The 26329-nt window shown below is 32.1% G+C and overlaps 2 protein-coding genes across 2 annotated transcripts; one reads left to right on the top strand and one right to left on the bottom strand.

Moving 5' to 3' along the window:
• LOC110666722 (vesicle-associated protein 4-2) lies at positions 1–4717 on the top strand. The gene is made up of 7 exons (XM_021827312.2): positions 1–499; positions 2834–2904; positions 3166–3247; positions 3346–3464; positions 3980–4057; positions 4207–4326; positions 4414–4717. The coding sequence occupies exons 1-7, from the start codon at positions 238–240 to the stop codon at positions 4471–4473; spliced, it is 792 nt and encodes a 263-aa protein (XP_021683004.1). The 5' UTR covers positions 1–237; the 3' UTR covers positions 4474–4717.
• A 5568-nt stretch (positions 4718–10285) lies between these two features.
• LOC110666723 (sugar carrier protein C) lies at positions 10286–13483 on the bottom strand. Its single transcript, XM_021827313.2, has 4 exons — positions 13180–13483; positions 12682–13004; positions 11134–11763; positions 10286–10945 (listed from the first exon to the last, which is right to left on the bottom strand). The coding sequence occupies exons 1-4, from the start codon at positions 13313–13315 to the stop codon at positions 10418–10420; spliced, it is 1617 nt and encodes a 538-aa protein (XP_021683005.2). The 5' UTR covers positions 13316–13483; the 3' UTR covers positions 10286–10417.
• Between the last annotated feature and the right edge of the window lie 12846 nt (positions 13484–26329).

Raw genomic sequence — 26329 nt, 5'->3', positions numbered from 1 at the left:
CTCTCTAAAATCCGACCCCTATTGTCTTTCTCGACTCTCAGCTTCAAGCCTTCAGCTCGGCTCTCTCAACAGCCTGTCTTCCTCATTCATCACTACAAAAACAACATGGAAAAGTTTCCTCTCTGAGCCACTCTCCTTCTTTTCTCTTCATTTCTTGTAAAGAAACCATCTCAGAAAGTAGCACAGATAGACGACGCCGTGCTTCATGCTCTGAGAGACAAATTGAAGCACCTAATCATGGCCATAGCTGACCACAAGTCACCGTCTGATAATAGTAATAACAACAAGGTCTGGGGATTTTTCAAGCTGCCGTTTCGAGGAAGCAACCCCAACACGACGCCGTCTTTTTCATCGTCAACGCATCTCCACAACCATAATAACTCTCAAGTTGAAGGATCGAATGCTCATGCTTCAAATTCGGTGTCTTCGGTGGCCAGATCGCTTTTGCCAACGCGGCGTCGTCTTAAACTTGATCCGGCAACTAAGCTCTACTTTCCTTGTAAGTTTTTTTTTTTTTTTTTAATTGTTTCAATTTTGTTTCATTCATTTGTTCTGATCTAGATTGATATGATTGCGATCTATTTTCTATGTTCTATTCTAAGTCAATTATGTTAGATTTTTAGCGTTGTTTTACCTAAAAAATTTCTCATGCTAATTGCTGATTATTTGATTTTATTTTTTTTTCAAGTTATTACATTCTCGTTCTGAGCCCAAATTAGTAGTGTTCCAATACTTCATTTTCTTGTAGATTATTGTTAATTTAAAATAGAAAACTTAAGCATATTATTTCTTCTTGCGAATCCTTTGTGATAATTCATTTTTTTTAACTGCCATAAAATTCTTATTATTGGAGAAAAATTAAATATGGTAAATGAAGAGAAAAGAAAAGAAGTAAATTCATGTTGTTTGGATAGGATGTTAGAATGGGGGAGAAAACTCTTTATAAAGAAAATAAAAGGACTATTATACCCTTTCTTTTACATTTATGTATTTTAAGTATTTTACATCAATTTTTCCTCTCTCTCCATTTTCTTGGTTTAATTAAAGGAGTCTCCTATTTTTCCTCGTTTCTCTCTTTGATGTACAAACAATATAATCGAGAGAAATCAAATTTCTTTTCTCTTCTCTCTATTTTCCTCAATCCAAACAAAGGGAGTCAGATAACTGAATTTTCTCACTTCAAAGAGGCTTTTAAACTTATTGTTATTATTATTATTATTATTATTATTATTACCGGAGTGCCAAATGAAAACAATTAATTATTTTTGGGGGCGAGGAGCTGTTAAGAAGACATGCTTAAAGTTAAAGTATCCTAACATGAGGTAGGTCATCTGCTCCGGTCAAGTATAAATTCAGTGGAGGACACATTGATGGATCATTGCATTGTGTTCATTTTAGGCCAGAAAGTTGGTTACTTGTCCAATTGATGTATTAAATACTTGATGATTGAAGCAAAAAAATCTGGCCAAAATTTCTGACGTGGAGAGTGGAGACCCAAATCATTTTTAAGAAGAGAGCTGCAAGTTCAACAAGCTGCACAGAAATGTTACTCACACTTGTAGACATTTGCTGTATAATCATTACTTTGTGATGGGTCATGGGTCATTAATTTAGGGGTATTGCCTATGGAATTGTAAAAATTTGGATTTTTTTATCATGCTCCTCACTTTTGGTACAACTTCGAGGAATTGGAGTGGGCCCTCTGATATTTTACCGCTGGCCTCCTGTATCAATACTGTTAGAACAAAAATAAATGCAGAAAAATAAAGAACATTTTTATTGAATAGGAAGAAACAATCTGTACAACTCTATTGATCCAAAGACTATTAATTGTGCTATTTATATAGCAAAAGTCTAATTAAATATAATAAAATCTCATGTAAATCTCAACACTTAGTCAAGATTATATCATTATTTTAAAAATTGAAATGCAATAATCTTAAAAGCTATTATCTCTAAAATCTTGAAGGATATTATGAAAACTAAATCAATCCTGTTTGAATTAGGTTCTAACATTCTCTCCCTTAATTTAAACATGGACTCAAAACAACTTTTTTTTTTTTATTGTGATTGGAGCACTTCTCTCCAGTCGACAATTTTGAATGTTGGAGCACTTCTCTTCAGCAGACAATTTTGGTGCACTTCTCATCATTTGTTGATGCACTTCTCATCAACCTTTGCTTTTGATCTTCTTGGAGCACTTCTTTCCAATCTCTTCATTATTGATGCACTTCAAATTTTCTTGGAACACTCCTCTCCAATAACTCATGATAAATTTGTGTTTAAAGATTTCTCTTACCCATAAGATCATTGAGGCTCTGATACCACTGTTAGAACAAAAATAAATGTAGAAAAATAAAGAACATTTTTATTGAATAGGAAGAAACAATCTGTACAACTCTATTGATCCAAAGACTATTAATTGTGCTATTTATATAGCAAAAGTCTAACTAAATACAATAAAATCCCATGTAAATCTCAACACTTAATCAAGATTATATCATTATTTTAAAAATTGAAATGCAATAATCTTAAAAGCTATTATCCCTAAAATCTTGAAGGATATTATGAAGACTAAATCAATCCTGTTTGAATTAGGTTCTAACAAATACTAAGTAGTACCATTAGGAGAACTTGTTTTGATAGATATATAGTGATGTTCATCAAATTCCTGTTCTTTTCACTACTATTGCTTTTTCATTTTTTTTCTCTTTTCTTAATATCAATATTATATTATCAATTCTTCTTAATTTTTTTTTTTACCATCTGCTTACCGGAATAACTAATTGTGCCTGATGGTTGGCTTGTATTTTGTGTGCTTTCTCTTGTTTAGACGAACCTGGTAAGCAGGTCAGAAGTGCCATCAAAATAAAGAATACTAGCAAATCCCATGTGGCTTTCAAGGTACAAGGTTAAAATTCGTATTTTTTCATTCCTGCTTCATTATTTTTATTTTTCACTATGTGAACCAGTGTATGTTTTCTATATCTTGTGCATATACCATCAACTTGGAAACTTAGAAAGCTAGAAGGTTGTCACTCATTGATGCAATTGTTTTAAGTATCATGCTTAGATCATTTCGTATCTTATTATACTTATATTTTACTCATCATAAAAGTGAATGACTAAATCTTCTAATGAGTTGCTTTCTTTTTCTTGCTTTAGTTTCAAACGACTGCACCAAAAAGCTGTTTCATGCGTCCTCCAGGGGCTATTCTTGCCCCTGGAGAAAGTATAATAGCAACTGGTAATTAAGCAAATGTTCTGGTCATTTTACTATGTTTGGGACAATATCTATTTGCTATCCGATACTTACAAAATATTCTTCTTTATTTTGAATGCCAGTATTCAAGTTTGTTGAGCAACCAGAAAACAATGAGAAACCCATTGAACAGAAGAGCAAGGTTAAATTTAAAATCATGAGTCTAAAGGTGAAGGGGATGATGGATTATGTGCCTGAGCTGGTGCGTCGATGATTCCTTTAATTGCTACTTTGAAATGATATGTGCTGATATTTTCAATCTTGAAGGCATATATTTTTACTTTTAGGCCCTGACTGTTTTCATATAATTTCTAATTTAAGATATCTTGAATTCATAAATAACACCATTTATCTCGGAAACAAGCCAACAACTATGATTTCTTATTAGATCCCAGTTGATTGGCACATGAGGAAAACTTTAGACATGTTAAGCATTATTACAAGTCTTCATATTTATCATGGTTTGTTTTCAATCAAAAGACGATTTCTCCGTACTGTCATGTTGGCTTAATGCTAACAATTATCAAGTATGCATAAGATTAAGGAGTTGCATTTTCTATCATAAAAATGTCCTCAACATTTGCATGGTTCATCTTTAATTGGGCATACATCTCAAATCACTTCTTGCTCTTGTGTGTCTAAAACTATATCATGGGTATTCAAATTTTCCTTGAAGAGTTTGTTGCTCATGCTGTTAGATGCTTTTTTCCGTTGTAGTTTGATGAGCAGAAGGATCAAGTATCACTAGAGCAAATATTGCGAGTTGTTTTCCTAGATCCAGAGCGTCCTAGTGCTGTAAGTACCAATGTTATGCAGTAATTGTACAAGTCAACTTGTGCATTTCTGCAGTTCTGCATCCATTCCCTTGTGTTTCTTTGTTTTTCACATGCATTAGGAGCTAATCAAATCTCCATTTATGTGGATGTGCATCTTTATTTTTTTAGGCTCTGGAGAAGTTAAAGCGCCAATTGGCTGATGCTGATGCTGCAGTTGAGGCAAGCAAAAAGCCTCCAGAAGATGCAGGTCCAAGAATTATTGGTGAAGGACTTGTGATAGATGAATGGGTGAGTCATCTGATTGTCCGAAGTAAAATTCTTGGTCATGTTTCACTTAAATGGATTGTTTATTTATTGTCTATTTCTTTGGTATAGAAAGAGCGAAGGGAAAGATATCTTGCTCGACAGCAGGTTGAAGGAGTAGACTCTGTATAGAGTGACAATAGTCTTCAAGGTGCCCCCTATATGAAGAAGAAATTTTATATAATTCCACCACTCAGTTTATTCATCCAATATTTTCTTGTAACTTGAAGGATGTTTTATTCGGAGGATCATGTAGGAAACGTCAACATGTTTTATGTAAAAAAGAAATGTGAGGTGAATTTTCTGTGATTTGAGTTGCTGAAACTTATCCTGTGACCATCTGCCTGTAGATAATTGTGATTTTGTTTTGTTTTTGCGTTCTTTCCCTATTTCGCAAATCAAACTTGTCTTTATGGGGTGTAATGCACGTTAACTGAGCAGTCTTGACAAGTGTTCGCCTGGAGAAAAATAAAAGTATTTCACTGTGATTTAAATGCCCCATCTGGCTTTTCTTCTTTACAGCAAATTATAAAATACATCTGGAGCATGGATTTAGGATCCACTTTTCATAATATCCACAGTTTATGCGAGTGCTAAAATTTAGTGCTAAGAATGCACTTAATAACTTTCCTTTTTTAACAGTTTTGCATTTTTTAGGTACCCAAGCCTATCTCCACTCTAGTAGTTGATTTGCCAGTCTTGCTTTGACTAGGTGCTACTACCCTTCCATCTTGTTGAGCTTATTAAAAGATACCATTCTGTTTCTAGTATCGTAGGAATGTGTGATGCCCAGTACATTACCGGTTATTCTTTCACAGAAGGATGCCAGCTATTGTTCACGGTTGTCTAGGGCGTTCCTCGGTCCATGATAAGATCTATATAGCCTGGTATTAGCAACCTGGAGAGTGCAGGGGAATGAACCAAAAAACCTGTTGGCTCTAACTTGGTGCGCCTCAAATTTTAAGCATGGATATGCTGTGATCTGCTCCCCTGCGTCCTTTGCTTTTTCCCCTGCCTGTGGTAGCCACACGCCTTTATATGTTGAATATTAGATAAGAAACAAAATAGCTGATATATGGAGTAAATTTTCCATGATTATCTAGAGCTTCTCAAACTTAATTCCATTGCAATATGGGCATGAGACGTGGTAATTTGATTACCATAATAGAAATGAAGAGTCATAAAGTTGCAGACAGACAGTATAAAAGCAAGATAGATTTGATAGAATGTTAATAAAGGAATAGACAAGCCTTATGATGACAAATTTGGTTCTATTATCATTATTTTTTAGCCGACTCTGGCGTTGCTGCCTTGCTGGTTTTAGCAGGATTTGCCACGATCACATGACGCCAACATATCCTCCTTTCTTTGGACGCCATCAATGCATCCAACCCTCGCCAATGGAAAAGCCCGAAACCGAGGTTCCTCCACAGGTGGAATTTGGATTTCTTTTCCCCTTGATTTTCAAAACCACTAGCTCATACTGGTCAGTATCTTCCTATTTATAGCAAACCTTAATGCCCTGTTCTCCAATACACTTGCAAGAAACAAGATTAGTTCACAGACTAGAGTAGACTACATCGATAAAGCAAAAGAAAGAAAGATGAGTTGTATAAACAGAATTGGCAGGGCTGCTAGTGCGGTTACCATTCAAGCTTACGCTGGTCACGGTTCCAAACGGAGCTCAACCCTCCAACGTTCTAATACCAGTAATAAAGACTACTTCTCTAGCAGTAATAATGGCGTTGGCGATGAAGAAAGGAAGAGAAAAGAGGCCGAAGAATCGTTTCAAAAAGTGATGTACTTCAATTGCTGGGTGCAGAGCTAGTCGCATAGACATGCAATTGTGTAAATCAAATTTTGTGCATGTCCCAAGGAAACATCAAATGAAGATGGCAGTCAAAGATTTGTCTTGCAAAGTATATACACGTTGTGCTTAATTGAGCTGTAACGAAAGAAGGAATCATATATGTGATTGATAATTGCATGTTAATTTTCATAAATTAGTAATCAAATTATCATCATCATCTTCTTGTGTGTACCATTTTAACTTTTACTTCTTTAATTAGATAAAAAAATTACAGTGAAAGAAAAATAAAATTCATGATTCTCCACTTTCCACCTTTCTGATTTTGGCAAAACTCATGCTATAAAATGAGTGAAAACTCAATTTTGATGGAAAATTATAGAGAATAATATCATGGAGAATCAATCTCTTAATTAGCATCAGAGGATAAACTGTCAACTTCGAAATCATGCACTTCAATCGCTGTATCCACAATTGTAATATGCCTTACCAGTTACTATCAGTTTCTTTCATCCTCCACTTTGAGGCTTTTATGCTTGGAAAGAAAAGAAAAACTAGGTCTTAATCTACTTGACATCCAAGCTATCTATGTTCATGGTGATTGATGTTTTTTTAATTAAAATTCAAAGTGACATAATTAATTCATTTTTAGTTTATAGTTAGAATACTTTATGTATGGTTATTGTAACACCAAGAACTGAACAGGCTAATCTAGAATTTTTCTTTCATTAATAAGAGTTGGACTTTATGAAAGCAATTTTAAATAAATTCTAGCAATTCATTTCAATGAAAAATATAGGCTGTTTGATATTATCGAGAAAATTACTTTATTAAATATACTATTTAGAGAATATTAAAAGATAATTTAAAATTAATTTTAATAAGTTTTAATTATAATAATATTAAAATAATAAAATAATATTTTTTAAACTATTTTTGTTAATAATATTTAAAATGATATTTTGATTGAGGAAAATAGTTTTGTCCTCGCTAAACGACACATAAAATATTCTATATATGCACTTCACATTCATAGATTAAATATACAATAATTTGTAAAATATAAATAATAAATTTAATATATATACGAATCGTGTAAATTCGGCGGGAATTGCAACGCGCCTTTCTCTCCTATCCATAGACAAATCACATGGTAGAATGGTGGCAGTAGAGGAAGGGACGACCCAGGGAGGAAGAGGAAATGGCAGTGGAAGAAGAAGACACGAGCACCGTTCCAAGGACAGGGTTGCAGGAGTGGAAGCTTGTCCAATCTCTCCTCCACGACATCGTTTCCGATGGCCACGTCTCGATCCCTCCTCCGTCCACGAAATTCGAAATATTGTAATCAACTTCTCCTCTCTACATTATCTGCTTCGCAATTGATTTGTTCTGATATGAAATCACTCTTTATTGTAGGATCGATTGATTCTTCTATGATGTTTCAGATGGCAGGCATTAACACTGGAGAGAATATTTTCTCCTTTGTTGTCCATTGTTCGTAATAAAATAATTGAATTAGGGATTGCTTGCTTTTGTTTAATTATTTCAAAAATCTCATCAGAAGATGAGATTCATGAAATCATGAAACCCATATGCATCATTTTTTATTGCTTGGTTAGGGTTTGAAAACTCACTCTACCGATGGAGTGTAATTCTTAATACTACCACAAAGCAATTATTTTGGGGAATGGGGATTCCACTTTAAATTGATGAGTGAAAGTTGGTATTCTCGTGTAGGTTCATTACTATAACCAAATATGTAATCTTCTGTGTCCCTGGTCCAGGTCCTTGTTCAAGGAAATGTACAACATTTTTTGAATTAGTGAATGCATACAGCAAATCACAAACTTGTCCAATTTCCCTTTCTCAGATAAACGGAAAGATGTAGCTCCTATGGTTTCTGCTATTGAAAAAGGATGTCTTTGTTGTAGAAGAGCAGAGAGATAATGCGTTTTGCCGTTTCCCGCTTCATTGAATTCATCTCCTGGTGTCATTTGACATTGCCAGAAAAGGTAAAGCAGAATTTACTTGACACTTGCTAATTAAGTTGATAGTTTTTATGCTTCGACATTTTGAAATTGTGAATCAAAATTTGCATATAAATTAATGTCATAATGCTGCTATACAAGCTCCCGTTCAAGCATACCTTGTTGGTACAAAAGGTAGAAGTGAGAGTTGTATGATAGCAAGACTAAAGGCCCGGTTAAGTCCTATATTGGCCCAGATACAATTTACAAATTTGTATAAAATATTTCCTACTGGCCCAAAACTGAGCCCAGAAGATCATTTGCCTATTGCGCTTTAGAACCTTCATTAAGCTGAATATCAATTAAGCTAAATGAATAAAATGTAAATTATGCTTAAAAAGGAACCAAATTCGATGGAATCACTTAAAGATAACAATAACATGTTATTTAGAAAACAAAAGGCAGCCCACTTGTGGGTCACATCCAATGTTGAGGGAAACATGCTTGAGGATCACAAGAGCCTACTTCGGTTTTCAGAGCATATGATTCTTCAAACTTCTCTTATCCTCCATTTCATGTTGAGAGAAGGACAAGTAACCAAAGAAAATAAATTCCAACAATTCATCTCAATCCTATCCAAAAACATATCCACACAAAAGGGATTTCACATTTTCCATACTACAGCACAAAAAGTTAGCCAAAACTATTAAATACTCATCATGCGATTTTTTTTTTCTCTTACAAATTTCGAATAAACTCAGCCATTATTAGGTATAAATCAAATCGGTTTAATTTTCAATGAAAATCATATTAATTGAAATTAGTCTTGAATCAGATTGTTTTCAGCTTATCCAAATTCAGGTCAAAATTATTATTATTATTTTTTTTTAGTTTAAAGATATGAAATTTTTTATTTTAGAGAATAAAAATTGAAACATTGTGACCGAAAGTTGTTACAATCTCGTAATTGTTAATCCATTTTTATAAAGGCTCCTCAACAAGCACGTGAAACTTGATTCTCAACTTGCCATAAAGATTTCGTGAATTTTGGCCATGTTTATCCACTTATTTGATAGTTATTTTCAGTTTTCAGTGGAATGCCAACTACCTTATCTTATGTCTACCATCTCCACCATCATCCACTTCCGAGAGAAATGATAACTTGTAATATTTTTTTCTTTTAAGTTTAGGCAATCACTCCAGTGTATATATCCATCTAATTTATAAATATTATATTAATTAAAATTATAATAAATCTTACATATAAATACATATTAATGGAAATAACTTACGGAATGTAGATTAATTATTCTTAAAAGAAATGGAATAGAGATGGAGAGATTGTTCCATAAGAACTTTGCATTAAATAATTAAGTTGTCATGATTAGGCTAAGATTTTGGAAGAGAAGCCAATCTCCACTTCCTCTGGACTTATTTGATGATGTTACTACAAAAAAAAAAAAAAAAAAAAAAAGAAGAATTAAAGAATTGTATAGTTTATTTGGGCTTTAAATGGACGGCAATTAGTTTTCTTGGCATTGACAAGGAATTGAAAATCATTGCAACCATATGCTGTGTTATGTTGCCCAATTTGCTTAAGATCATCAAATATGAAGATCATATCCAAATTACACACTTATTGTATGAGTTAATTACTCAGTACCATCATCATTCATCAAGTAGAAACCCATCTTTTTTCAATGATTTTCCGTCCTGGTTTCTATGAGCATTTTCTTTTTGGGTTTAATGGACTAATCAAAGATTAATTAAAAAGCTGAAGTTGTGATTTATTAATATGAGGAATTCTATTTTATGGAGCAAGGAAAGATGCATGACCCTCGTGGTCGGCTTATTAGTCACAACCTCAAACGCACAAGATTTGCATTTTTTTTGTTCATTTCAAATCATTCACGTAATGATAAATTAAGATAATTCTTCTTTAGGTTTGATTTTTATAAACTTTAATGGTATATCATTTGTGTGATTTATTAATTTTATATATATATATATATATATATATATATATATTATTTTTTATACATATAAATTGATTCTAAATAAAAATAACTTTAATAAATTATTAAAGTGAAGATTGAAGAACCCATTAAGATTCATAATAAGCAAGTAAATATACAGTGAGAATTCAAAAGGTGCAATGGCAAAGAAAATCTGAATTTAAAACAAATTACTTGTATGAAATTGGCTTAAATGAGATGTCCACATAATATATCAATTTTTTCCATCTAAAATACTTGTACTTTGACACATAACCATTTAATATTTAAATCCGTAGTATGTATTGCTAAGCACAAAAAAAAAAAGAAAAAAGAGAAGGAAAATTAAGGCTCAATCGCACATTCTTTGGACCTTGGCCTCCCTTCCCCATCTCAAGGGCTCCATTTGGAAAATCTTCATCAGCAACATATCTAGACCAGTACCAGTGTGATTTCCAGACTTGTGTCATCTCTTCAATAGGAATTCCCTTGGTCTCAGGCAAGAAGTAATAAACAAAGATGGACATCATCAGCACAAAGAAGGCAAAGAAGAGGAATAGCCCAAATTTTAAGTGGCAAAGCATTATTAGGAAAACTTGAGCCACTATAAATGTGAAGAGCATGTTCACAGAAACATTGACACTTTGGGCAGCAGATCGAATTTCGAGTGGGAAAATTTCACTGGGCACCAACCAGCCAAGGGGACCCCAAGACCAGGCAAATCCAGCAACATAGACGCAAATGAATAGCACCACAACAATGGCATACCATTTGGGCAACTCTCCAGGGTTCCCATTTACTCCGAACTTAGCACCGATACAAGCTGCAACAACTGCCTGCACATGCACATCAAATTTTAATACAAATTAAAAAAAAAAAAAAAAGAAGCTTTAAAGCTCTTTGGTATTAGACTCATCTTCAAATTAGGTCTGCGTTGAGTCTCAGTTGGAACTAAACGACCCAGAGAAAAAAAAAAAACTACACAATCATAGGAGTGCATGAGCCTTTCTGGTTAGACAATTACCTGGCATATTAACATTTGAATTCCACCCTCAAGGAAAAGGAACCTCCTTCCCCACTTGTCAACACCATAGATTGAAACCAAGGTTGCTAAAACATTAACCAACCCAGTGATCACAGCAGACATGAGTGCAGCTTGGCTGCCAAAACCAATTGTATCGAACAAAACAGGAGCATAGAACATGATCACATTGATGCCAGTGAGTTGCTGGAAGAATGGGATTGCTATTGCCATAGTAAGTTGAGGCCTGTATTTTCTCTGCAACAAATTTTTCCAAGGGTGCTCAACTTTCTTTGATTCTTCACTGGCAAGAACAAGATCATTAAACTCCTCGTCCACATCATAGACACCACGAACTCTCCTCAGTTTGGTCCTGGCCTCTTCGTGCCGGCCACGTTCAATCATAGAGTTTGGTGTGTCTGGTAGGATTAGTGATCCCACTGTAATTATAAGGGCAGGGACCATAGCACCTCCAAGACTCAATCTCCATCCCCAACCACCATGGATCTTTGCAAAGAAATAGTTGAGGATATTGGCTACGAGGATACCGATTGTGATCGATAACTGGAAACCGATGTTAAGTGCTCCTCTGTATCTGTATGGAGCCATCTCAGAGAGATAGAGTGGCACAGACTGTAATTACAAACAGAATGAAAATTAATTAAATCTATAATTAATCACTTTCGAAATATTAAACCAATCATGAACTAATTAAATCGGAGAAAAATGTCTCTCTCGAGGACCACATGTTCTTGTCCTGTTGTCTATGTTTCTTGGGTTAAAATCAATCCAGTGTTTTCTATTGACTCCCTAATCGAACCAAGAAAAACAAGGCAAATCTTTTGTTTTCACATTTAATTTTTTTAATTATTATTTAATAAGCCACTATCAGGCAGTCAATTTTCTATTCGACGTCGTACCATCATCAAGTAGTAAACTTTAGCTGAAAAGGTCCCAGTTGCCAGAGACGTCAGACAAAGAAAATAAGGCTGAAATATGACTTCGGCAAAGAGGAAAAAAAATAACAACAAAACAAGCTTTGCGTCTCTCTTCCTTTGTCTCATCTCATTATTTCAAAAGACAGGAACTTTTGAATGCTAAAGGTATCATTTTTCCCCTTTTTCCATGGCTTTTCTCAGGAAACAAACACATCAGTGTTTCTAGTTTCTGAACATCAGAAAGCAAAAATACAAGTAGGACTAAAAGCCCATATTTGGATCAGAAACAACTTGGTATCAAAAATATATCTTTTGTCATTTTCCAAAGAGACCGACTCGTCTGATCTGTACACAGAACCATTACAGAGCAGATCTGGAATAAAAGCCGAACCGCAGAATATAATAATACAAAGAATCCCATAAAAAAATACAAAAGTAATACCCAGAAACAACAGGAATAATAAGAACACTGCACAATTGTTGTTCTCTTTAGATAACTTGTTAAATAAACACAAAAAATAATCCAAATATACACACCGGTTTGTAGATCCAAACAACACATTACAGGCAAGGAAATCAAGACATGAAAGATAAAAGACAGAGAATAATATACCTGATTGGCAAAACCAATTCCGAAACCGAGCAAAATTCTTCCAAGAATCAGCATCCAGACTGCTTTAGCCAGGCCATTGATGATGGCACCAGCACAGAAGAGCACACCACCAAAAAGCATAGAAAGTTTCCTTCCAAATTTACGGGTAATCCAGGAGGCTACAAGAGACGCTGCTAAAGCAGCCAAGTATAGTGAGGACGTGAACATGGTCAATTTCTGACTATCATATTGGCAGTATTGATTCGTGGTTGAGTCCTCTTTCTTCTTCCAGTAGACTGAAGGAAAAAACTTTCTCAAGAAGGAATCCATGGACGTAACTCCACCTATCATAAACCATTTTCTGAATCAGAATTTGAGGGGGGGAAAAAAAAGAGAAACTGCAAAAACAGTCCGTGGATATACATATATATCAAAGAATGAAACTATATATATATATATATATATATATATATATATATATATATATATATATATATATATAAAGACTAGTATACTTACCAGAAATCCCAATATCGTAACCAAAGATCAAACCACCCATGGCTGCAACTACACATGTTACAGTCACATAAGGGGTAAGGTTCCCCGGATACTCCTTTTTGCCACTACCAGGGGCTATCCCTCCTACAGCAGGCATTTTTTCTGCTCTTTCTTTGCTATAGTTTCTCGCAAAGAAATAATACAGACGAACAGAAACGGACAAAGAACCAAAGAAATGCAGGAGAAAGGCTTCAACAGAGAAATAAAAAGCAAGCTAGAAGTGAAGAAGATGAACAAAGATTGAGGTTTGGGAGAAGCACAAGAAACCGTGAATATATAGAGGGAGAAAATGTTGAGCTCTACAAAAATAATTTATTTTTAAAAATTAAAAAGTGTATTTAAATTATTTTTAATTTAATATTATATTATATTATATTTTCGTAGAAATCTTAATCTCTAAACAAAATCCAGATAAAATTAAACTTGGTCCTTAAGTATCCTTGTTTGGCCACCGTTGGATGGTCCTACAAAATTTTGATTTTCAAAAAATTGATACACATCAAGTGGTGGGGAACATGCATTGTCCTATTGACACGTATTTACAAAATTTTCTAAGCTAGCTTTAATGTGTATTTTACACTAGCTGTAGTAGAGAAGCGATCGGTGAAATGTGGATAAAAAAAAGGCAAATGAAATTTACACGTCAGATAATACTCAAATGTTGAGTCAGCAATATTTTGCCTGTTCACCTAATTTAAAACCTTATCGATGTTCGGATAATATTGGGGATATACGTCTATAAATATTATACTTTTTAGAGAAAAAACGTGATTTTTAAGCACTTTACAGTAAAGTTTTATACCCACGTAAACAGCATTCGCAGCTTCTCTCACCACAAATGTGATGTTGTTGGCTTAATTATAATTTGTGGTCTAATAATTTTATTTTAGTTTTACCTATTATTATAATCGTTTAAAGATAAAATTTAATTTTAATGAATAACAAATAATTCAATCACATGTTTAATAATGAATATATGATAAAAAAAATTTGTACAATGCATGATTTTTAAAATATTTATAGGAAAATGAAGATCTTAAAATTCTCGCGGTGGTTTTCAAATTATAGGTTTTACCCTTAGGCATCGTTGGGTAATAATTTTTAAAATAATATTTAGTATTTTTATTATAGTTAAAATATTATCTCTTTTATTATATTAAGAGTGTATTATTTTAATTCGATTTGAAATTTACTTAGAAATTAAAATTAAATTTAAATTTTAATACAATTTCAGTTTGATTTTCAGTTTTTAAAATAATTTTATGTAATTTTTTAAAAAATATTATATTAAAACTAATATTTAAGTTTTAAATTAGATTATTAATGTATAATATAATATATTTTTTAATTATTTTTAAATTATATAATTTTATAAAGTGTATGTGTAGTTTAAGTATAGCAGTACAATATATATTTTAATTATTTATTAATTATATAATATTTTACTATAAAATATAAATATAATCATTAATTAACATATATAAGTACATTTATAATTAAGAATTATAAGGTAATTTAATGTATTTATTATAAAAATTATTAAAAAATATAAAAAAATGAAATATAATATTAGGTTGTATTTAATTTAATTATATATTAAAAGCATAAAATACATTTAAAGATATAAAAAAAATACATATAAATTTGATTCTTTGTTCGATACGGTTTCGGTTCGGTTCTTAATAAAGAACTATAACTGAATCTGTCACGACCTGATCTCACGAGCAAGATCGACACTAGGACTTGAGCCGACATAAAGCCTCCGAGACTTGTAGTAAGTTTGACTGTTCTCAAATCCATGACCAAGTCCAAAAATTGAGGTCCAATATGCAAATAAAATAAAATATTATATTTTTATTCAGATCAACCCAACTTGATAATCATTATTTACAAACTATTTAAATATCATAAAAAATATTCATTTATTAATACCAAAAACTCAAATTAACACAGTCCCTGACAAGATCAATACTACTGCTAGCACATGCGGAGCTCTAAATTACCAAACACACTCATATGTCACATCAATATATGTATCTATATGAGAGCTGATCTCCTATATAACTCTTTTAATCCAATGTCTGCCAGCGAGATCAATTCGAGTTAAACTTTCTCTTGATAATCTAAATGCGGGAGTCAGCGATATCAACTCAAAGTCAAACTCATCCTGACTTATTACAAAAAATACCAAGCCCCAAGCAAGACTAGCTTAAGTCAATTTGCCCATCCTACCCATATCCAGTACCACACCTCACCTACGTCGTCATACGCACACAGCTCTAAATTACCCTAAAATGACACCCACATCAATTTTATCAAATAATAATGTAACACAAAGCATGCCTATAATAACTATATACATATAATTATAAGTGAATGCATGAGCATACATTGTATGCATAATAATATTGAAATTATAAATAAAATCAATATCTACTCACAATATACTGGAGACTACTATGGTGACTGAGTGGAGGAAGATAACTGATCATGATCATCTAAATAATTATATTGTGAATTTATGTGCTACCTTAAATTAAGAACTTAAAGAAGCAAAATATATCTTAATTTATACTGAAAATCCAATAAAATTTTTCCTGTATCTATGACTTATCTAACCTGTAAAGTAGTTCAAATAACACTTTTAATACCACAAGCCTCAAGCCCACATATTATCAATAATTCTAAACTAGCCCAAACTCTCACAATCAGATAATTTAACTATAAGATTTAAAACATATATTTTTTAAAAACCATTCAAACTAACTTTAAAAAATTCCATAAACTCGCACCGCGGTCATTAACAATATTATAAGACTATTGTAAAAGGAATCACAATTTTTTAACTACCCACGATTATTTTATGTTTTTTATTCTAAACTCGGTATTAAACAAAATGAACAAACTAGAATTCGGGTTTACATATGCCAAATCTGACACCTGGAACACATCCAAAATGTCTAAAAATAATAGGATCCACTGTAATATTAACTATGTTCTGAGATAAGCCGCTGGATAGTTGGATCTAGCCGAAGACTCAATTTCGGATGCCGGTGAGCTATCATTGATCTGATCACACTTAAATAAAGCTAAAAAATTATCAATAATTATCATAAAATTATTTTAAATTTTCAGTAATTAAAAAAGCCTGAAAATCTCACAAACTTATCGGTGCCGTCCTATGATCATTTTTTTCAAACCGCATCCGATTGGAGCGAAGTTTGTCCCATCTCAAAGATTTTGCCACACTAAGTTGATTAGTGATCTCGAATTTCCGATCTAACAGTCGGATGACCGAAAAAATGGCCGAAAAGGTGCTGCCACCCATTTTTTCTCTCCTCTTTCTCTCCCATCGTTTCTTGTCGGAATCTCCCTCATTTTCAGTGCTTTTGGTTGAAAACGCTTCCTTGGACTGTGCCAAGATGAACGGTGGTGGTCCGATCGCCTGTCATTGCCGAAAAAACTCAGCCCGATCGACCTTGCTTCACGGGTCAAGGAAGATCCGGTTGGTTCTCCCTTTACCACCGGCTATAGAAGTTGCTGCAGGTGCCCACATGCTTGCCGGAGGATGCTGAGGTGCTGGACGGTAGGTCTGGTCGGTTCCCAGGGCCGCCGGCAATGGTGAGGGTGAGGGACAGTTTTTGGCCGAAGAAGAAAATGGCAGGGGCGGGGGACTGCTTGTGCACGTGAGAAGGAGAGGAAAAGGAGAAATCTGATTGGTCCAAGGCTTATTTCTATATAAAAAATTATTATTATTATTTTATTATTATTATTATATACCACCAAATCCAATAAAACAAATAAATAAATTTTAATTAAATTTCCTTATAATATAATTAATTAATAACTTAAATACTACTAATAAATTTTTAATTTATTTCATTTAACTAAATATAAATAAAAATTTAAGTATAAATAAAAGGATGATACACTAATATTTTAATACTTAATATAAAATTAAACTTTAAAACTAATCATTTAAAATTTAAAATTAAAACTTTAAAATAATTTTACAAAATATGTTTAATATAAAAAATATTATTAAAATAATCACTTTATAATTTATTTAAATTTTATAATTTTTCAAGGCATTATAGAATTAAAGTTTTAAAATAACTTCAGTTTGATACGATTCGAGACCCTTAAAATCTTGCACAACCCTAATTTATATTGTTCAATGACATAATATTTAGAAGTTGAGGAAATAGTTTATAAAAAGTTACTCTTCCTAATTTTTAGAGGTTGAGAGAATATTTTGACCAAAGTTAACGAGATGATATTATTATTTTTATATTTAATAGTTAATTTAATAGTTACTTTTACTAAATATTGATGCTTTTAATCACTATATAAATAACTAATCACTAACGATTAATATATAATAGATAAGCACTAGTAAAGTGACTAAAATAGTTACTAGAATAACTAATTAATATTATTTAATAGAGTCTTGTACGGTTCTGTTTAATTTTGAATATAATTAAATTGAAATTTTTTTATTTGATTTTAATATTAAGATATTAAAAATTCAAACAAAACCAACAAAGAATATCCTAAAATTATATTATTTTGAACGTGTAAAATTAATATATTGGAATGTTTTTATTTTTTTAAAAATATTTTTACTTTACTAATTTATTTTATGGTACAAGCCAACCATTTAAATTGAAAGTAATGGATTTTATTCGAATAAATTAAATTATAAATATTAAATACCACTAAGATTGAGAATTTAATTTTTTTTTTCAATTTTAATTTCCGATAATATGATTGATTTGTTTTCCTTTCTGATTATTGATTTCCAAATACTCTGAAAATGGCATTTGATTCTGTCAATAATGCTAACGACAACATTAATGTGATCAGAGAAGTCCTATAATCAATTCATTTACCATAAATATTTACAGTATTTGTTACTAAATTGAATTTTTACCCAAATTGAAACTGCACCCAAAATTCATTTGCATCACAAGATATTTTAAACCAATAAATAATAAACCCACGTCATTGACTGCAAAAGTAATTTTGAGTGTATTTTTTAAATCAACATATGATATCACACTACAATATAAAAGATTAAAATATATATATATATATGCACCAAGATTAAAAATAAAAATTAGGAGTTGGAATTTTGATTCATTCCCTTATTTTTTTCTCTTATCAATATGCTTGATTTACTTAATTAAAAGTTTGTTTGAGATTATAATTTTAATTTAATTTTTACAAAAGCCTCATTTAAAATTAATTAGTTATTATCATCAAAATATATTAAATTTAATTTATAATTTTGAATAATTTATAATTATTGTTTCCTAAAAGTTATTATTATAATACATAAATTATCTCGATTCTCTTCCAAATTAAAGAGACTAATCATAGTCATGATGTCTTGTTTTTTTATTTTATTTTTTTCCCGTAAAAGGAATGCAGAAGATGGATAAAAGATGGTGAAATGATGGAAGCGAACCTTTCTCCTTCTATATGGCATTTTTATTGCTTCTGCTAAAGCAAAAACAAGGAATATCTCACAGAACCTTCCTGCTGGCAAGAAGCAAAGCAATGAAAGTGAACTAATTCAAAAGGAAAAAAGAAAAGGGGGGGAAAAACACATAATAAAATCAATCAAATTTCACTTCTAAAATTTCTTCACCCACTATTATATTTGTATTGTTCATCAAAATTAAGTTTTTATTGTTCATTTAATTAAAATTTATGAAATGATTTCGTTACAATGATCAAAATTAAGTAACGATAAATAAAATCAACTTATGTTTTGTCCTTTATAGCTACTAATCCATGTTTCTGTTTCAATTAGTGTAGGATATGCAACCCTCCAATCCATCAAAATCACTGAAGCCAGCCACTCCAACAAGGACAACTAAATGGAATCAGCTTTCAAACAAGACCTAAATGATCACTAGGAAGTGAACTTTTGATCCAACAATTTGTGGAAACAACAAGGTTACATGCCCACTTGCACTTTGTAACTTGTAATAAAAAAACTCAATTATGATACTTGTTTCTACTTCTATAACACTACAAAAAGTCACCATTCTTGGCATTCATAATTAGTTGGCAGATTTTGTTGACAAATGACACCTTAATTTGGAAAAATTTTAAAATAGTTATGGCCATTATCATGATGGTCTTATATGGATCTTGTATGGGTTTCATCATAATAAACGATTGGAGTGTATTTATTATTTGCACCCAATAAATATTAAGAGGGAGATGTGGAGTTGATCATCTAAGGAACACCAGCAAAAGGAGCAATCAAGTGGACTTAAATTTTTTCTTTATTAAGCTTGTTGCATTAAAGAATTAATGAGTGGCATATAATTTATATTTAATTAATAAATAATTATCACATAATTTAAATATTTTTCACTTGTTTATGTGGATCAATTAAATATATTTGAGGTTGAATTTCTCTTATATGTAGTTATTATCCAAAAGGTCTGTGGCGTATAATTCTCGATGGCTTTAGGAGAATGGATGGGTCACTCTTTAGCATGCATACGCAGCTTTCGCACGTGTGTACACCACGTTTAATTTGTTATAATCATTGATCTTTTGATTCTGTAGAACATCCACTGAATTTGCCGATACCCGATAATAACCCTCCACTTCCAAATATCCTTCTTCGTGTCGTCACCACCACGTATTAATTTGGTATACCAAATAAGTAAAAGGATCAAAGACACATGCAGAGACTTTTCCCCAATCCGACAAGGCTAAAAAGAGCTTAATAAGCATTGATGCGACAACAAATTCCACTTAATGCATGGATTCGTCGGTGATCTTGGATAAACTTGATGGAATTTTCCCAAGGAATTAATTCATGTACACGCTCAAACGCTGGTTTCATATGCTTGCCTGTTTGGTGGGATTAAGTGAGGGTCCACAGCCATTCCAGCTTTCCTTTTTCACACCGTGGCTGCCATTTCTCCATGGTTTATTGACTTTAGAAAATCTCACTGCATTTGTAGAATTCAATTCCCATTTAATTAATGAATGAAGACCTGCAAAATAAATGGGTCTGGCCAGAGACAATAGATAAGCTTCCATAGATAGTGGTGCAATAGACCTTTTTCCCTTCTATCTCTATCTTCTTATTCAATAAAAAGAGAATTGTATTAATTACGATAGGAAGAGCGCGTTAATCGATAAATATTTGGCTAAGGATGAGCGACTCACAAGGGAGAGAGGAATAGAAATTGCCAATATGTAATATAGAGTCAAACCCAGATAAACCCTATGAATAATAAAGTCAACTAAATATCATTTACTACATGATAATGCGAATACACAGAGTTGTCTGTCAGTTTGTCAGTACCATTTTTCCTTACATTAATCGATAAATATGGCTACATATTCCCTCTGGTTGAGACTCAAGAGATAAAGAAAAGGACATTATAACAATTACGTTGAAATTCCTGGATCATGATTTAAGATAAAAAAAAAAATGTTAAATCTTATCTGTGATACATGCTAACTAATTAAAGAAGAATATAGCGTTTGAAAATGTTGAAAGTAATTAATGTAGGGTATATAAGATTGAGTTGGGGGGCGTCCAAGCAAGAATCCACCTAGGAAGAAGATAGGCTTTACTTGACTTTAATTACCCTTCATCTCTTCACATGTTCTCAGCTGTCATCACTGATAAAATATGATTTGTCTTTTTTTTTATGGCTTGCGGCGTTCGTTCATGGTTTTCTTGGCTTTTCTTTCTCCATCCTTCGTTTTCTTGGGAAGAAAAAAGGGAAAGAATATGTATTTTCCAATTAATAAGATGGTGGGTCTTTGAAGCCAACTAAAATCAACGAATGGGATCTTTTTCCATTTCATAATCAAGCATTATAAAAAGTTAAAAAACTAAGAAAGCTCTTCTAATTAATCTGTTGTTTTGTACCCATGGGATCTAGTTGGCCTATTGGCCTTTCTTTTAATCAATTTCCCCTCCCTAATATAAATTTAATTAATTTCAACGTTAATTTTAAAGCTTTTTAAACGCATATACAGCCTTTGAATACACATACAGTTTATGACTTTCAGCTTTCTAAACAATTCTTCGATCATTTTAGCGTGACAAACTTTTACTTGTTTATTATAATCATTAATTAATTCCAATTATTTATATTAATTTATAATAATGATTGATTATACCATGACCATGAAAATGAACACCATTATTTAAAGTTGGTGGGATGGTTATATAGTTTTGTTAGTTTATCCAAAACGGTGTCGGTTTCTTCACAGGTTTCTTGTCTTTGGGAAAAGAAGCAACAACATGGGTTGATACTTTCTCCAACTCAGGTGGTTTTTCACGTCTACTATATTCTAAATAAATTAATTATGAGAAGTGCTATATGGATCAAAGCAATACTGATTAATTATATCCATTATCAAACAATTCTTTAAATTCATACAGAGATTGATTAAAGACAACAACCTAAACATTCTGGATATGTTTGACCATTCACATTTCTTTTAAGATATTCTTAATTAAGCCAATCACTATCTGAATCAGATTCTTTGGCTAAATATTTTTGGCAGAACAATAACTGCAAAGACAACAAGACAATCCAAAACATTCCACTATTTGTTATTTAATTTCTTCTTTCTTTTTTTTTTTTTGTCGCCTTCCCTCTTTCTGGATCCAGTAGAGAACTAGGATATCTTTCAGGCTATTGAGTGGCCAAAGCAATTCAAATTGCTCATTTAATTAGCACCCCAAATGTCCAAACTGTTACACAATTGGTGATGGTTGGGTTTTAGCAAATTGGGATTGCCCATTTCTAGAACCCAAGTTTAAATTTCATTTGGCACAGCAAGGGACCAAAATGCCATTCCTCAAGATTCAATCACATCCTTTCACTAGCATGACTTGGGCAAATATTATTGTAGGGCCAAGAAAAGGAAACGAAATATCATCTTCAATAAATTTGTAATAAGTGACTTCAATAACTCAATTTAGGAAAACTATACCATGGGGTGTTGTTTGTTGACACTCAAAATTGACAATAATAGCAAAATATTAAGCCCAGGCATTGGAGAAAAGGGCAATGTAGGGGACATAAATAAATTTTTGGTCATTTATTAAGTGGACCATAATATATACATTTCTTGTTCATGAGAACTCGAATAATAATTTATATAAGCAGCTTTCAGTTGATCCTACTTGAGGTAGAAATTTTAACATGTAAGTCCAAATTATGAATTTGTCTTCTTCAATTGACCCTTGACTTTATTGATTGATTTCCCATGAACAAAGACTACTAATATATAAAATTGAATTTTCGCTTTCCAAGTCACCAAGTTGGGCGATTTTTGTCTTATCTCACTTCAATTCAAGTTGTTTTTTGCGCTGGCAGATAGCAATGTAAAGATTCTACATTACTAGCAATAGCGGCAAGAACCAGAAGATGCTAAATTTTGAATAAAGCTTAACGTATAAATTCTCTGTATATATGTTAATCTGCCATAACTCAAGCAAATTAAATAAAGATTAGGATAACCCCACTTGCAACTTCAAAAATCAAGTAAAGATAGGCTCATATATGAGATTAATTAGTTACAAATCTAATGAGACTCATCAAGGCATGACCAAAAAAAAAAAGGCCAACTTAATTAATACATGTAGAGATGGGGCTAAATCTATCATTACAATCAACCCAGCTTCTGCAGTTTTTATTGAAGCAGAAATTTGCATTACCAATTTCAATCCTCAGGTATAGGTAACACAACTTTTGTGTACACCCTTAACCCTGTAAAAACCGTTCCAGTCTCAGGGAAAGTTACATTGGCGGTGCACTTTTTGCCCTGCATATGGTCCTTGTAGGTCATTTTCAATCAGGCTGTTTGAAACCTGGAACAGATTAGATAGATCAAGATTGCAGGACCCAGTATATTAAATTAATAAATGTGCTCGTAAATAAATAAGTAAATAATTTAATATATAATTCAAAATTTCTTTTTTTTAATTGATTAAAAATATATGAACATAAAAAGTACAAGACATATACAAATCCTTTAATAAAACTATTGTAATTTTATTAAAGTTTACTAAGTTTTATATCTCCCATGCACTTATAATTTACAATCAATGTGAGATCTGCAGAACAGATTAAGCATTTTTTTTTTAAATGTATTAATTTGCTTTGATTTTTTTTTCCCCTTACATGATACAATGCATATGAACAAAAGCACACGGAAGCCAAGAACCATGGAAAGAAACAGAGGGAGGAGTGATAGTACAAATAAAGAACAGTTTCAATGCTAAATTTTTGTGGGAATCTTGCCACTATTATATGACCTAGCTCATGGTGGAAATCCTGAGGAAGGACACCAGATATTTATATAACAGGTAGCAAAGACATTCTCGAATGTACAATGGAACAAAAGCTGATAAAAGAGCACCACATACTTGAAAATCCATGATTTTTATTAGCTCATAATCTAATTTTTATTGCATCCACAAGATTTCAGAAGCCTGATGCAATTTGAAGATTTCCATTCTGAAGGTAACACAATTATGTGTTGACTCTAGGGTACCAAATTTGAGGGAATTAGGGCCCATGAAATGATTCATCCTTTTGACAATGCATCAAGTCGACTCAGCTCTCAGTAAGTTTTGGCTATGGCAACTATCATTTTATTTTATTTTTCTAATTTCTTAGATTTTAAAATTAAATTACGTCAGATACATCTTTTTTAGGGTAATTGACTTTGACTAATAAAGTCTTCCAAGTGAAAAAAAAAATAAAAGAGGTATTTTCTTAAACAATATTTTTTTATTTTATTTATATATATTTTATGTATTTATAAGTATTTTCATATTTAAAAAAAAATAAAAATAATTTAAAAAAAAAATTCATTTAAAAAAAATAACTTAATTTTTCTTATAATTGAAAAATATTTTTATGAAAAATATATTTTAAAATATAAAATATTTTCTATGAAATAAATGAAGTTTAAATGAGATTTTATTTTAAATGTTCAAAATATTTTTTTAATCTGAATCAGTAATTAAGTGAGGTTAAAATGTAATTTTTTTCCCTGGTAAACATGAGATTGTCATCCACGAGAAAGTTGGTTTAGTGGAAGGAAAACGAAACCACTGGAGAGTGCCCATCATCCTCTTCATATCCTCTTCATGATGGTACAGTGATATTGGCGTTGGCACTAAGTGCAAGTGTAGCCCTATAATACACATATAATTTTATGTCTAGTTGCTTCGCCATCTCCAAGTCCAACTCCAGTAGGCCCAGCAGCGACTTTCATTCGCACCAGAACTGATTTCTTCATCATGAAAAATTGACAAAAAAAAGGGAAAAAAGCAAACCCAACTAATCCAAGAGTCCAAATCATCAAGTAGGAAAAAGGGGTTTACCATATTATATAGTTTTTATTATTAATAAATTTGGAGAAATTATATAATATAAAATAATTTAATTTTTTTTAATTAAATGGTATGACATGATAAAATATGTATAAAAATTATTAAAATATTTTTATTGTTATTTTAAATATATAAATAATTATCATATAAAATAAGAATATAAAAATTTAAAATCATTTCTAAACATGGAGTTAATAATTTAAAAATTTATGATAAAATGATAATTATAAAATCATTACTTTAATAATATAGAATTATTATTTTTTGAGAATAATTTAAATAAATAAGGAGTATGATGATACCATTCGATATGAAACTATAATAAAACATCATCCGTTAAAGGGTGATCCAATTGCTGTTAAGAAATACTGAAATTTGGAAAATTAGATGAAAGCAACAGATCATTGACTTAGTGAGCACAGTATCACGTGATTTAAGGGAAGAAGACCCAAATTGGCTTGCTTAATGGTCTTGTGTTGTGTGGATTTCGATGAGGCCCATGTGTGACTTTCTTTTAGCTCCCAAAGAGTGGGCAGTTTTTGTAGGTTGGGCTTATAAATTTATAGCTACTTAATCAACTCAACATGTTTCTGGGACAGGGAACCCTTGGGCAGCCCATGTTGGGCTTCGACCGAGAAGAAGGCGTTGTTAGTTTCTAAGTGAAGCTCTGAGGCTACAGAGGCAAAAACAATATTTAGCACCAGGGGTTCAAAACCATAATTAAAATTTGAAAAGATGACAACAAAGGTTTCATTTGAAAATAATTCTGAAAGCAGAATTTTAACTAAAAAATTGAGATATTGTGGTGAATACTGTTTTAGAAATCGCTTTGCCTCCTAAATATTCGTGAGATCATATGATCCCAAATAAAAATGATGTTTGCTTCCCTACATCTCTACTCACTAAGCACAAGATAGACTATAAAAAAAACTCAACTCAACTCAACTCAACTAAGCCTTTATCCCAAAAATTTGGGGTCGGCTAGATGAATTCGCTTTCTCCACTCTAAACGATTTTGGGTTAAATGGATCCTCAGAAATGTGTAATACTTCTAAGTCATGTTGTACTACTCTCCTCCAAGTCAATTTAGGTCTACCCCTTTTGTTCTTTCTATCCTCTAACCTAATGTGCTCTACTTGTCTAACTGGAGCCTCCGTATTTCTACGCTTCACATTACCAAACCACCTCAATCTCCCTTCTCTCAACTTATCTTCAATTGGCACCACTCCTACCTTTTCTCTAATACTTTCATTACGGACTTTATCTACTCTAGTATGGCCACTCATCCACCTTAACATTCTCATGTCTACAACTCTTATCTTAAATGCACACGACTCTTTCAGTGCCCAACACTCACTACCATATAATATAGCCGGTCGTATGGCTGTACGGTAAAATTTTCCTTTCAACTTATTGAGAATCTTAGGATCACATAAAACTCCCGTGGCACGTTTCCACTTCAACCATCCGGCTTTAATCCGATGACTAACATCTTTCTCACATCCCCCATCTACTTGAAGGACTGAGCTTAGATATTTAAAGTGATTACTTTGGGACAGTACCACTCCATTCAAACTAACTCCTTCCCTATCACTAGTTTGGCCTTCACTGAACTTGCAATGCATGTATTCTGTCTTCGTTCTACTTAACTTAAAACCTTTTGACTCTAGAGCACTTCTCCAAAGTTCTAGCTTTCTATTGACTCAT

This window comes from Hevea brasiliensis, chromosome 18, assembly GCF_030052815.1.
Source record: "Hevea brasiliensis isolate MT/VB/25A 57/8 chromosome 18, ASM3005281v1, whole genome shotgun sequence".
Lineage (NCBI taxonomy): Eukaryota > Viridiplantae > Streptophyta > Magnoliopsida > Malpighiales > Euphorbiaceae > Hevea > Hevea brasiliensis.
This window is presented reverse-complemented; position numbering and strand designations above follow the sequence as displayed.